The following is a 14,796-nucleotide window of genomic DNA, read 5'->3' on the forward strand; positions in this document are numbered from 1 at the left end:
ACACGACGATTGCGAGATCTTGAAGCCGAAGGCAATCCAGCTGGAGCTGCGACGTGAGTTTGGCGTACAGATCAAGTACGATGTTGCATTGCGAGCCCGTAATCGAGCCACTGAGATGGTTTATGGTCGACATGATCAATCCTTCGAGATGCTGCCCAAGTACTTATACATGTTGAGATAATCCAATCCCGGTTCGATGGTGGAGTGGGAAGTTGACGATGATGGCCGATTCAAACACTTATTTGTTGCTCTTACAGCTTCAGCTACCCCTTTCATGTTCAGCTTACGGCCAGTGATTGTCGTCGACGGCACACACTTGAAGGGCAAGAATAGGGGTATTTTGTTTGTTGCAGTGACGAAGGACGACAACGAGAGTTTGTTCCCACTCGCGTATGGTGTTGGCCCGAAAGAGAGCGATGAATCGTGGACTTATTTCATGTCACGCATTCGACGTGTTTATGGCCAAGCCAATCCACTTTTGATTGTCTCTGATCAACATATCTCCATTGCTAATGCTATCAGGAATGAGTTACCAAATGCAACCCACGGCCTATGCTACTACCATTTGCAAAATAACCTGAAGCATTACGGTAAGGCAGTGGTCGAGGTGTATCGACAAGCTGCATTTGCGTACGAGAAGTCCGACTTTAATAGGGCTATGAACGCCCTGAAGGTTTTGAAGAGAGCCGCGTACGATAAACTAATGGGGATTGGGCCAGAGAAGTGGGCTCGTTCGATGTGTCCTATGCCTGTGCGACGCTACAGTTTTATGACATCAAATGCTGCTGAAGCTTTTAATTCCAGATTGTTGTGGGCAAGAAGACTTCCTATCTGCTCGATGTTAGAGGCAATCAGAATTGTTATTGAGAAATGGTTCAGCGAGCGACTAAGGGCTGCACAACAAATCGAGCAAGGCTTGACTGCTAAGACCGGTAAAAGGGTAGCTATTGAAGTCCAAAAAAGTCATCGATACACTGCACAAAGGTTGAGTGGCATGAAGTATAAGGTGCAAACTGCTGACAGAAGCTTTAAGGTGGATCTGGAGAAGAAAAAATACGAATGTCGAGTATTTCAGCTAGACCAACTGCCCTGTTCTCATTCAATCTCTGCAATAAGGTACGAGCTTGAAATGATTACTGTCGGGTACATTGAAATGTAAATATGTTCTAATGTTCGTTATATTGATTACTATCAGAGTTTGTTTGTTTTTATAGTGAGGCCGGTGATACGATCGCGGAGTATGTAGACTCGTACTACACGAATGACTTTCTTATCGATACTTACTCTCGCGAAGTTAATAATCTCCCGCCGAGACGCCAGTGGTTGGTTCCCGAGCACATCGCTGAGCCGGTTGTATTACCTCTGATTGTAAAAGGTCAATCGGGGCGCCCAAAAGAAGGTAGACATCGAGGTGGTGGTGAAGGCAGCAGCACACAAGCAGATGAGTCTTCTAGTATCAGGCGTCGTAAACCAAAGAAGTGCAGCATCTGCCATGAAGAAGGACACAGCAAGCGAACGTGCGCTGGCAGGGCGACTGAGCCCAGGGAGTAGTGGGATGTATTTGTGTGTTGTAACAGTTAATGAGATTGATTGAATTATCTTATTATTCGATAAGCTGAAATGATTAACTGGAAATAAAGCTCGTTGAATAACCAAATAGAACGTGAGTGGAGGTAACAATATACAACACTATGTAAAACCTAGGCGCTCGCATCGGGCCTTCCAAGTTTCACACAACGAAAATATAGATCTAGAAATCTTGTTCCTATATGCCTTCACGTTGCTATTACCCCACTCAATGGATGGAGAGCCAGATACCAGTCGTTCAGCATATATGCAGACGAAAGGCCCGCAGCTGACAGCGTCCTGCTGGTGAAACTGAACCTCCGCTGGAGCAAACTCCGCCGTCATAAGTGGCCACTTGTTCTTTGCCACTATCGAATCAGTCGATGTGTCGTCTAGCCACTTCGACAACTGAAGGACAACTGGCAACAATCTCAGTAAAGGTAGTAGTTCACCAACTCGAGCCGTTTGTTGTCGCTGACTAAGATTGTGGAATACTGGGTCATAGACCTCGCAAACAGCTTCTCCTAACCGAATCCGACATAGGATAAAATGGTGGCCAATTATGACTGGCATGAGAACCTATGACAAACCACAATGAATTGATAAGAAACAACGATAAAGCACAAATGACTAATGACAAATAATTGTTTAACTGATTACCTATGTGGCATCCATCCAACCTATATGACCAGGAGGAAGTTCATGGCCCCGAAGTGCTTTTCCACGTACTTGGCAGATCCAGTTTATCTCAGGCTCCCAACCCTCAGCTATTGCTGTATGCGTCAATATATGATACTCCTCTGGAGTAAACTCACTTCCTGCCCACTTCAGCAATAGAGCGTCCCACTCTTTCTTGAGGTATATCTACAGATCAAATAAGTAATTAATAATTTATATCCGCACCAATGAAAACATATAAATAATGAAAGTTTACTTACAAACCAATCCGTGTCTACTATGACTGTGTTATGGGCATTTACGTCATCAAGTAAATCCAGGGAATCTCGAAGTCTATTTCTCAAGGTCAAGAAATACAAGTTAATATCCTGCAACAAAGTTAAAATCAGAAAGTTAGTAGAAAATAATTTAACAATGTTAAAATCAATAGATTATTTACCCCAGTTGTGAATTCCTGGCTGACATTATCCACCCGCGCGAAGTCGTCGTACTCCCGCAAACCACCACTGGCCCTGACATACACCTCACGACCCTTACCAGCTCGACATCTAGCAATCCACTTCTCATAATGGTCACTGCAGTGTTGTGTCACTGGACGTGGCATTCGGCTATTAACCCAAGGCGATCTCTGAAAGTTAGACGGACGCCTCACCCTCTGAGTGCGACGCGGGGGCTGCTGCTCTGCCGGCGGCTGCTCTGGGTGCTGCAGCAGCAGTGCCTGTGGGTGATCTGCCTGTGGCTGAGGCTCCTCCGTCTGAGCCTGTCCTGCAGAACTAGACTGTCCCCACTCATATGGTGCAACAGAAGTGAGCGGCTCAGCAAAGAATATCGGGGGCTCTATCCTATACTGCGGCTTCAGGAATGGGGAAGACCAATGAGGGTAGACCTGGGTCGACAAGTCAAAAGTCTGCTGTGCCGGTGTGTAGTCGCCCTGACCAGACTGCATCATGGCCCGCCACTGTTCGTTGTAATCCGAGGTCTCTGCTGGGCGAGAATCATAATCTGAAGGGCGTGCAGCATAATGCTGGGTCTCTGGATGGTCAGGTTCCTCATCGCGGGGGTCGTCGTCGCAGGGAACTGAAACGCTTGGCCCTGAAGCATCGGGCCCTGAAGCACTTGGTGGGGCTCTGTGCTTTGGAGGAGACCGTCGCTGGTCATCATCAGGGGACCGTCGCTGGTCATCATCATCAGGGGAGTCGGGCCCTCGGAAATGTTTGCTCTTCTTGCACCTATCCTTTTTACCCTTGCCCTTCAGTTTATCCATGAATTTGCTGAAGGCCTTCTTAATCTCCTGACGGATCGTCTTCTTCACCCACTTACGGTCCACCTCACCCTCGCTGGGACTGGATACAGTCCGAGATCCGTTCGACGATGAAGAAGTATGCGGCGCTGGGCGCTTGCCCGGATCTACTGAATGACGAGCCGGCTCGTGGGGTCGAGCATCCCTCACAGGGCCCCGAACACTGTGACTGCGAGTCATACGAGGTTGTCTAGGTACATCCTCTTCATCCCCGCGCTCCTCCACAACACGGGCTCCGGTGTGCTGTGGAAATTGGACACCCCGAGATAATGGGTTGTCGGGGGGCCTGAAGCTCACCGAGAGTTCGCCCGGTGTCAGCGCTGTTATGAAGTAGTGACTCGACAGATCGTCACCATCGGGCTCCAGGGGCAGGACACCACCCTAGAAAGCAACAAAGATAATATATTAGAACATAATTAAAACCAGTAACGGTGAAACACTAAATCTGAAATAACTGATTACCTGTCCCTCAAATAGATCGCGCAGACCGTGAAGCCGAGGCTTACCCCTAAAAGTCCATCTCAAACATCGAGGGTGCGCTGTCGGATCACCGCTAGATGCTGCCACCATCTGTCCGAAGCCCGGGACGCGCTCCAATGCCCAGACATATAAAGCCCACGAAGGACCATAGAAGTGATACTTCTCGCTGGTTCCTATCTCTGTCATATAATGGCATAACATCTTATATGAATATGCGCCCTAGGGGAATCTATCAAATGCATCCAGATCATCCACCAACACCCAAAGCCACGGCTGTACCCGCGCATCCAACCCAAGAACAAGGGTGTGAGCCACACACACGAGGACATCACGAAGGTACAGGCTCCCATCCTCATCATCCACTCGACGATCCAAATCGCACACGCGTTTGATGAGCGACTGTATGGTCATGGTTCGCCCACCGCTGAATCGTCGGTATGCCTCCACGCGACTGCAGTCGTGCTGTAATGTCGCATCGAACCTCGATCCCCCGAAACTGAGCCCAGTCACTAATGCGTAGTCCGCAGGGGAAAATCTGACTCGTGCTCCGCACAGAAAGAAGCACATCTCATCGTCTTCTGACACGATCTGCCTCGATACAATCTGGTGTAATGCTTTATTGCTCTTCGGGCCGGGCCTCCAATCAGTGAAATGCCCAAAACATGATGCTCTAAATCTTCCCAATAAATCTGAATTGCACTGTTCACCGACCACATTTAAAGTTTCAACCAGCTCCGGAAAATGTGAATCCCTATAGTAGGTGCTGATAGCAACCTCCGTCTGGTCTATAGTGTCGCAACGAAGATATGGGACATTCGCCTATTCATTTACAAAATGAAAACCATATTAAATTCAGTAAAATATTAAAAAATAATACAAATAGGCATAATTAAATAACTGCAATTTAATTAATACCAACCAATTTAATTAAACTGTAATTTAATATTAAATTCAGTAAAATTCAGTAATATTAAACTGCAATTAAATTCAGTAAAATATTAAAATTCAGTAATTCAGTAAAATAGTAAAATTCGAGTAAAATAGTAAAATTCAGTAAAATATTAAAATAGTAATTCGAGTAATATTAAAATTCAGTAAAATTCTGTAATATTAAAATTCAGTAATATTAAAATATTAAAATTCAGTAAAATTCAGTAAAATTCAGTAATATTAAACTGCAATTAAATTCAGCAAAATTCAGCAATTTAATATTAAATTCAGTAAAATTCGAGTAATTCAGCAATTTAATATTAAATTCAGTAAAAATTCAGTAAAACATTAAACTGCAATTAATACCAAGCAATTTAATTAAATTCAGTAATATATTAAAAAACTGCAATTTAATTAATACCAAGCAATAACAGTTTCAATAATTAATAATTAAACAATTATAATTAAATTAAATTCAGTAAAATAGTAATAATTAACGTAAGCATACAGATATATTTAATAAAGTATTTTATGCCTAAAGAGAAACTATCCGGCCGATGAAATGTCCGGTAAAATGTATCCGGCCGGGTACATTTCAGATTGAAACTGTTCCGGCCGGACGCATTATTCCGGGCATAGTGCCGGCCGGATAGTTGCAAAATAGGCATAAAATACTTTATTTTATTAAATTGTACAAAACCCACATAAACAATGCAATGTAATACCCAGCAAAACTCGCAATAATAATTCAATAATGATTACTTAAACAAATATAATTAAATTAAATTCAGTAAATTACTAATAATTAATATAAACATACAACTAATTAAAATGAAATATTTTATGCTAAAAAACGATCGGTCCGGCTGGTGAAGTTCCCGGAAAAATCAATCCGGCCGTATGTTTCTTTTAAATAATGTACTCGGCCGGATCGATTTATCCGGCCACTTCACCGGCCGGACCGATCGTGTTTTAGCATAAATTATTCTATTCTATTGAATTTCATGAAAATTAAAAATAAAAACCTGTGAAGAAGATGCCATGGATGAGTCCGACGTGCTTCAATATTTTGAACTCTCTCGGTGGGTAAAAAAAAGTGAAGAAGCCGATATGTGTGGTGAGTAAAAAACCCTAGTGAAGGAAGGTAAATATAGTGTTCAATAGAGATAGATATATGGATGAAAATAAAGTGATTGAAGCCGATACAATCGGCTTTATGTCTATCAAAAGAGAATCAATTTTTTAGTAAGATTTTTTTGTCCTTTATGTATCGGTTCTTGCATAATTCACTTGGTAACATGCATGATTTTTTTGGGTAACAAGCATGCATTTATTTGGGACGGATTTTGAGTATATATATATAGGGAGAGGTTCAAATAAGAACCACTAAATAAAATTAGAACGGAGAACCATTTTAAGCCATTCGATCATCAAGATCTACGGTGGATGCATCATCTTGGTGGATGAATGCAGATCCTGAGTTCGAATCCTGAAGGGAGCAAAATTTTTATTATTTTCGGATGCATTAAATTTAATAGCGAATGCATTAATTTATATAGCAGATGCATTGATTTTAATGGTTCTTATGTTCTCACGATAAGTGTGGTTATATATATATATATATATATATATATATATATATATATATATATATATATATATATATATATATAGGGAGAGGTTCAAGAAAGAACCATAAATAAAAGAAGACCGGAGAACCATTTTCAGCCATTCGATCATCAAGATCTACGGTGGATGCATCATCTTGTTGGATGAATGCAGATCCTGGGTTCGAATCCTGAAGGGAGCATTTTATTTTTATTTTTTTAGTGCATTAATTTTAGCAGCGAATGCATTAATTTTTACAGTGGATGCATTAGATTTGATGGTTCTCCCGTTCTCATAAATAATGTAGTTCTCTCTAGAACCACACCCTATATATATATATATATATATATATATATATATATATATATATATGAGGCAAAATTTAACACTTTTGGCTATTAACACTATATATATTTTAAATTTAAAGATATGGATTAATTAACACGATATATATAGTGTTATATACTATATATCAACATTCAAGAATAACACAATATATATATATATATATATATATATATATACAAATAATTTCAAAGAATATATGTATTGAAATTAAGATATTAAAAGGAAAAAAAATAAAAAATTTAAGATAGATACGCATGGATATATATTATTAGCTTCTTGACTTTTTTTTTTTTTTTTTATGAAATTGAATAAAATAAAATATTTAGTGCCTAAATAATATCTATCTGGCCGGTAATTCTAACGGAAAAATGTGTCCGGCCGGGTCATTGTGTACCTGAAATGTACCCGGTCGGATACATTTATCTGACCATTTCACCGGTCGGATCGATGCTATATCGACATAAAAGTTTTTATTCTATCTATTTGTATCTTTATATTAATTTTTACTATTTTGCTGAATTTAATTTAATATATTGTTTAAGTGTTAATTAGTGTCCGGTCGATATATTTACAATTTAAAGATATGAACACTATATATATATATACAGTGTAAAAAAAATTATTGCATGCACTCAATGTAATCATTTCGGTCATTATTGTAAAAAAATGCATTGAAACTAAAAAATGTGTAAGATTGTGTAAGAAGACCGAAATGATTACATTTGATGTTGACCCACTTAAGGGTCATTTAGTAATTTAGGGCATGGATAGCTTTGCATGATAAGGGTGGGCATTTTTCAAATTATGAATAAGGAATAGGGCACTTTTGCCTATTAACACAAAAAAAAATCACCTTTTATTCAATCTCAACCACTCATTTCATACAATTTCTCCATTAATCACCTTTTTTATTAAAATATGTGCCCAGAAAATGTACCCCATTTTTCATGGACGAAGAGAGTACTATTTATTATTAATGATGCTTAAGGTTCACGTTTTTATTTAGACACATAACATGACCAGTTATTATAACTTTTGTTTATAAATTTAAATAGATTCAAATATTTAGCAAATATTAGAGTATAAGTTTGAGACAATAACACATTGTTAAAATCATTTTTCAATCGAGCTTGCATTGGGTACAAGTATATAAATAAGCTCTTTAAACATATAAGTTAAAAAGAATTCAAAGAAATATGCTCTTTGATTTATTTTTCTATATACAACTTTATTTGTCTTCTAAACTTTTTCTAATAAAGTATCAAATACTATTACATTAAAATAAATATCAATTTATTTTGTAAATTTATACTTATAAATATAATTTTATGACTTACTTTCTCGTTGAAACTCAATGGACTACTCACTAGATAGCTGCCAATGAGGCCTAACTCAAGTGGCAAAAACTGAGGTATCCAAAAAACTCTCACTTGTGAGAGGTCTTGGGTTCAATCCCGTCCGCGAGCGGTGTAGTTTTTTCACCTTTGGCTTCCCTACCCCGCTGGAGAAGATGACGATCGGATTGAAGAAGAACCGCAAGAAGCGCGGTTAGGTGAGCGCGGGACATGGTTGTATCACGGAAATGCCGGAGGCATGCACGACCACTGCAACCTCTTCGACAACACCCTACTTCGGCAAGGTCGGTGTGCGATGCTTCCACAAACTCCGCAACAAGTTCCACTGTCCGACCGTCAACATCGACCGCCTCTGGTCGCTGGTGCAGCAGGAGGTCAAGGACAAAGCAACCAAGGACAACGCACCGCTCATGGACGTCACGCAGTTCAGCTACTTCAAGGTCTTGGGGAAGGGCTCACTGTCGGAGGGTAAGTCGGTTGTCTTGAAGGTCAAACTGGTGTTGAAGAATACGGAGAAAAAGATCAAGGAAGTTGGCGGCCGGCGCCATCGTGCTCACTGCTTAGGGTTTGCTTTTAATTTTTATGCATTCGTGACCGATGATTTTTCTAAGTGATTTTGAATATAAAGATTTTTTGTCAAAAAACAAAAGCTGAGATTATTGAATAAATTTTTTAATTTTAGACATTAACTATCCTACTATTGAACTTGTTTAATAGCATGCCCACAAGTGTTTTTTTTTTTTTTTTAATAGTATGCCCACAAGTGTTTTTATTATTTTATTTCAAAAGTTTGTTACCGACTAATCCTTTTAACATATTTTGACCAGGATTAAAGCACTAGCTATAAAGTTTGCTGTTTGCTAATTCGGTAGATTTCTTCTAAAACTAGCAATGATCATTTCTGATAAAGTGTCAACGCTAGTAAATCCACTATTTTCAATTATTCATACTGACCTTTTTGAATTTCCAATAAATGGGCCTCTGATTAGTATATTTGACCGAACACCCACCATATAATATTGACTTGTTCAACAAAATCTGCTGATTGGAGGAGTAATCTGTTCTTTGTCGATTTTATTCCCATTTATTTATTTGCAGCATTTGAATTTAAAGACATAAAATATTGTGAGTTGGTTGCTGTTTCCATGAAGGGGCAGTCATTCTTGCCTCAAACTTGCACGCCACCCGATTCCAATAAGATTATTGCCAACGTGATTTCAATTATGCAGGCCACTTTGACTTTCATTTAGACCTAATACTAACAGTAATAAGCTTAAAAACGACTCCTAATTAAATTAAAAGATGATTCATAGTTATATCACATTTTTCGTTTACATGTCACACGAACTGATGTGATGAATATAGTGACAGTTTCCCTGTCATTTATTATACTCACTTAGTCCACGAATTCACTTTCTAGATTCTAATATTTCATTTTCATTCGTCTCCTATTATTTTCTTAGAAATAATATTATCCTTTAAATTTTTTATATTTACACATATTATCACTAATAGAGTCACATAAATCCATTACCACTACTTTTTTCTAATTTATAGAGCGTCTTTTCCATTCACCACAATTAACTTTTTTTTAAAATTCACTTCTTATATATATATATATATAGGGTGTGGTTCTAGAGAGAACTACATTATTTGTGAGAACGGGAGAACCATCAAATCTAATGCATTCACTGTAAAAATTAATGCATCCGCTGTTAAAATTAATGCACTCAAAAAAAATAAAAAAAATGCTCCCTTCAGGATTCGAACCCAGGATCTGCATTCATCCAACAAGATGATGCATCCACCGTAGATCTTGATGATCGAATGGCTGAAAATGGTTCTCCGGTCTTCTTTTATTTATGGTTCTTTCCTGAACCTCTCCCTATATATATATATATATATATATATATATATATATATATATATATATATAGGGTTGGGTTAATATAGAAACCCTTCTTAAGATAAGAACTAGGAACCTAATCTTGACCATTAATTTCAATAAAATCAAAGGCTGGGATTTTAAATTAATGCTAAACACGTTTTCCATATAAATAGGCATTAAACATGATGAAAGGCTAAACTAGTAAATTAATATTTATTAATTAACCGTGAGCACCATAATTTTCATTTGCATTTACCATTTCTCTACATTCACCATAGTTTGTATTAGTTGCTTAAAAGAATTAAAAAATAAATTTGGATTATTATGAAAAAATTGTGTGGTTGATTGTTGCATTGTACGTTATACGTAGTTGCACAGAACATAAATAAGAAATATTTGTAATTTGTAATTGCACGGAATATTTTATTGTTGCACGGAAGTGATTAAAACTCCTCCTTATGATTACTTTGGTGCATAAAATTTTGTGTTTGCATATTTCTAACATGTTTGTTGCACATATTCTAATTGCATAGAAAAAATTGTAAATGCATAGATTCTAATTGCCTAGTAAAATTGTAAATGCATATATTACTTTGGTGCATAGAACAACTGGTGTATTTGGATTTTGTTTCTTTCTGATGTGTTTTTTATCATTTTAGTTCAAGTATGAATTTTAGTGCTTGAAGTTTATATCTAAAATAAATTTGTGTTTGCATATTTCTAACATGTTCGTTGCTCAGATTCTAATTGCATAGAAAAAATTGTAAATGCATAGACGGAACATGTAACATAAAAATCACTACTAATAATGGCCCTTTAATTAATTCATAATATTGTAAATTACTTAAGTAACATTTTAATTATTTAAAAGAGAAAAAACGGCTCTATCTAACTAATCCCTACTAATGAGGCGTGTTTTAAAATGATCAAAAACACATCAGAAATAACCAAAATCCAAATACACCAGTCGTTTTATGCATCAGTAATCTATGCATTTACAATTTTTACTATGCAATTAGAATCTATGCATTTATAATTTTTTCTATGCAATTAGAATCTATGCAACGAACATGTTAGAAATATGCAAACACAATTTTTTATGCATCAAAGTAATCATAGGGAGGAGTTCTAATCACTTTCGTGCAACAATAAAAATATTCCGTGCAATTACAAATTACAAATATTTTCCATTTATGTTATGCGAATGTGCAACTATGCATAACATACAATACAACAATCAACCACATAATTTTTTCATTTATGTTCTGTGCAACTATGCATATTATGGATGCATCACATGCATGAAAACATCATTCGTGCAATAACAAAAATTAAATTGTGCAACAACAAATACCAATATTTTACAGTTTCCTTGTGTGCAACTATAAATAATAAAATGCAACAATCATTCATACAATTGTTCGAAGAAAAAAATATTTTTAACTCTATGTGCAACTACTACAACAATAAAAAATATTTTGTGCAATCACAAATTACAAATATTTTTTTATTTATGTTCTATGCAACTGCGCGTAACATACAATGCAACAATCAACCACACAAGTTTTCTATAATAATCAAAATTTATTTTTAAATTCTTTTAAGCAACTGCAAATTCCAGCAAATTCAAATGAAACCCAAATAGATAATACTCAACAAAAAAAAGCAACTTTCAATTCACTAAATGCAATATTCAATCTGAAAAATGCTACAAAAGACTTATGCATCTTCATCAATCTCCCTTCTTTAGAACGAGTAGTCCTCGTTAAGTCTAGCGCGCTCGCTCGTCGGTTGACACGACATTTTCTGAATCATATTACCATCGTCTGACATATTTATTTCCAAATTAGTAGCACTGAAAGAGGATGAAAGATAGAGCTTTGGAATAGGAGATGAAAATCTTGTCGATTATTTGAAAATGTTGTCTAGGTTAAAGAATTGAAACATTACCAATGGTGGTGCTAGTATGAACCTCCTTCGTCGTGTGGTGGCCGCTGCTCATCGGTCGTCGCCTTGATTTTGGATATAGTTAAAACAAATATACATATACACAATCACAAATGTTCATATAGTTAAACAAAAATATGCATAAGTTTGGAATCCGCGTGAATTTAATGATATATCTGTACTTTTTTTGCTTGAAATTGCTATTTTTATTTTACTCCTCTACATTTTTGGTACTAAAAGGCTCTGTCACAAGTAACATTTTTAGTGTGCCACATGAATATAATTGGTTCTCCAAATTTGGTACTACATACTATCTAAGAACTTGAGAGAGAGAGAGAGAGAGAGAGAGAGAGAGAGAGAGAGAGAGAGAGACGTTTCGTTGATAAATGTATTGAGAATTGAAAATACGTGCCAACATGCGCGAATAAGTCAATAATTTCTACAAATAAATCAATGTAATGCATGAATAGACATTCTCGTCCGAGTTAGAATCCTTGTAATACCCCGTTTCCTCGAGATAAGTTTAGAATAATTTTGAACTTAGATTTAAGATGATTCACGTCGGATTGAGAAAAAGAATTTATTTTAATTCCAACAGAAATAATTTACAAAAGTTTCTGTGAAAAATTCAAGCTATTTAAATTCTTGTGCATTGCATATTAATTTAAATATGAGTATGTGAAATATTCCATATACATTAAGGATAGAAGATGAAGCCCACTCAGCCCACAAATCAAACCCATTGAGCCCAAATTCATTGAACCCAAACAAATTACTAATTCTCTAGATATTTTGCTAATTACAATTAGCAAAATATCATGGTGATTAAGGAAGTGTGGAGAGGGTGCATCCACGTTTCTGATACCTTTTGTACTCCTTTAAGAAGCCAGTCATCTCTCCTTCTTCAACAAATCAGCCGAATTCATTTTAGTAATTTCTTCTTCTCAACTTCTTCGTCCCTGAAGTGAACCGCAACAACCATAGGTAAATTCTTCTCAACTTTGAGATTTCTCCATTTCATTCCAAGTTCATTTCATATATATTAAAGAGAATCAAAATCGGGAATTTTGTACAGTTCGATTCTCGATTCACACAGCACCAAACCGGTTTCCTAACATCTGCCAAGTTCATCAAGCTAAGGTTTCATCTATGAACTCCATTGCCCCTTTTATTCTTACTCACGATTGAACAAAATTGTCGTTTCCAGATCAAGAAACCACGCAGCAAACAAACAAGAGCTGAAACAAGCTCAAGAACTCTCAAGTTCCAACACTCAAACTCACACGTTTGTAGAGAAGAAACCAAAACACAAAACTGAAAGTAAAGAACTCAAGATTTGCGTGGTTCGGCAGCAATGCCTACATCCACGGACGATCAACCAGAAATTCACTAGAAACCAGAGCAAGAAGCTACAAGATTACAACAACGAAAAAGAAGAGAATCGCAGCTCTCAAGCCTATATTCAAGACTACTGCATTCAAATCTCTATCACTCTTTTCAGTAACTAATCACACAAACTTCTAACCCTAACTACAAGGTTTCCAAAGAGTATTTATACACGCCAAAAGATAAAGAGATCAGCTCATAAACTCATGAAGAAAACCTCCCGCTGCAGTCGAGATTCTGTTAGTTTGTTACAAACTAACTCTGGAAAGACAGCTGCACTCAAGTCCTTCAACTTTCCTTATTTGCAAACTGACCCCTTCACATAAGGCAATTGTCATTCACTCCTTAACAATTCTCCACCTTGAATGAGCAAGTGACTTCATCGTTGATCATCAACCAACACAACTACTTTACTGAGATAGATTGCTCTCAGCTTGAGAGCATACTTGAATTAGATCAAGGCAATACTTGAACTTGCACTTAGGCAGAGCCTTAGTAAGCATATCTGCTGCATTATGCTCAGTACTTACCTTCACAACCTTCACATCTCCTTTCTCCACAACATCTCTAACAAAATGCATCCTAACATCTATATGCTTCGAGCGTTCATGGAAAACTTGATGCTTCACAAGATGAATGGCACTTTGACTATCACAGAAAATACTTACTGAACTCTGAGAGATCCCTAACTCTTGTATCATCCCTTTAAGCCAAATGCCCTCTTTCACAGCCTCAGTAACAGCCATGTATTCTGCCTCAGTTGTTGATAGAGCAACAACAGACTGAAGCATTGATTTCCAGCTGACTGCAGATTTGAATAGAGTAAATACATACCCCGTTTGAGACTTCCTGGTGTCAATGCTTGCAGCATAATATGAATCCACAAACCCACACATAGCTTCTTCCTTACTAAGATCACATTGTTTAAACATGATCCTAACATCTAGAGTACCTTTAAGATACCTCAGTATGTACTTCAGTGCTTCCCAGTGAGCAGCTCCAGGATTTGCCATAAATCTGCTTGCCACACTTATTGAATGAGCTAAATCTGGTCTAGTGCAGACCATTGAATACATAATGCTTTCTACTAGATTTGAGTATGGTATTTTTTCCATCTCCACCTTTTCTCTTTCACTTTTAGGCCTTTGTTTATCCTCCAGTTTGATGTGCTGTGGAAGTGGAACTCCAATAGCTTTAGCTTCATGCATCCTGAACTTCTTAAGCACTTTACTGATATAATCAGTTTGTATGAGTATCAGCTCATTCTTGCTTCTGTTTCTCTTAATATCCATGCCCAAGATTCTCCTAGC

General features: G+C 37.2%; 1 protein-coding gene and 1 pseudogene across 1 annotated transcript; both read left to right on the plus strand.

The window, feature by feature from the left end:
• The first annotated feature begins 196 nt into the window (after positions 1-196).
• Positions 197-1,551, plus strand: LOC131006440 (uncharacterized). The gene is made up of 2 exons (XM_057933608.1): positions 197-1,116; positions 1,215-1,551. The coding sequence occupies exons 1-2, from the start codon at positions 197-199 to the stop codon at positions 1,549-1,551; spliced, it is 1,257 nt and encodes a 418-aa protein (XP_057789591.1).
• Positions 1,552-8,420: 6,869 nt separating this feature from the next.
• LOC131006442 (60S ribosomal protein L27a-3-like) lies at positions 8,421-8,879 on the plus strand (annotated as a pseudogene).
• The last annotated feature ends 5,917 nt before the right edge of the window (positions 8,880-14,796 follow it).

The sequence above is a fragment of the Salvia miltiorrhiza genome, chromosome 1 (assembly GCF_028751815.1).
Source record: "Salvia miltiorrhiza cultivar Shanhuang (shh) chromosome 1, IMPLAD_Smil_shh, whole genome shotgun sequence".
Classification (NCBI taxonomy): domain Eukaryota; kingdom Viridiplantae; phylum Streptophyta; class Magnoliopsida; order Lamiales; family Lamiaceae; genus Salvia; species Salvia miltiorrhiza.

Bases quoted from the DNA above. Each gene is read 5' to 3' on its own strand.
- LOC131006440 (XM_057933608.1), top strand. From the start codon at position 197: ATGGTGGAGTGGGAAGTTGACGATGATGGCCGATTCAAACACTTATTT. The intron at 1,117-1,214 runs GTACGAGCTTGA...TTGTTTTTATAG, and splicing joins CATTCAATCTCTGCAATAAG to TGAGGCCGGTGATACGATCG.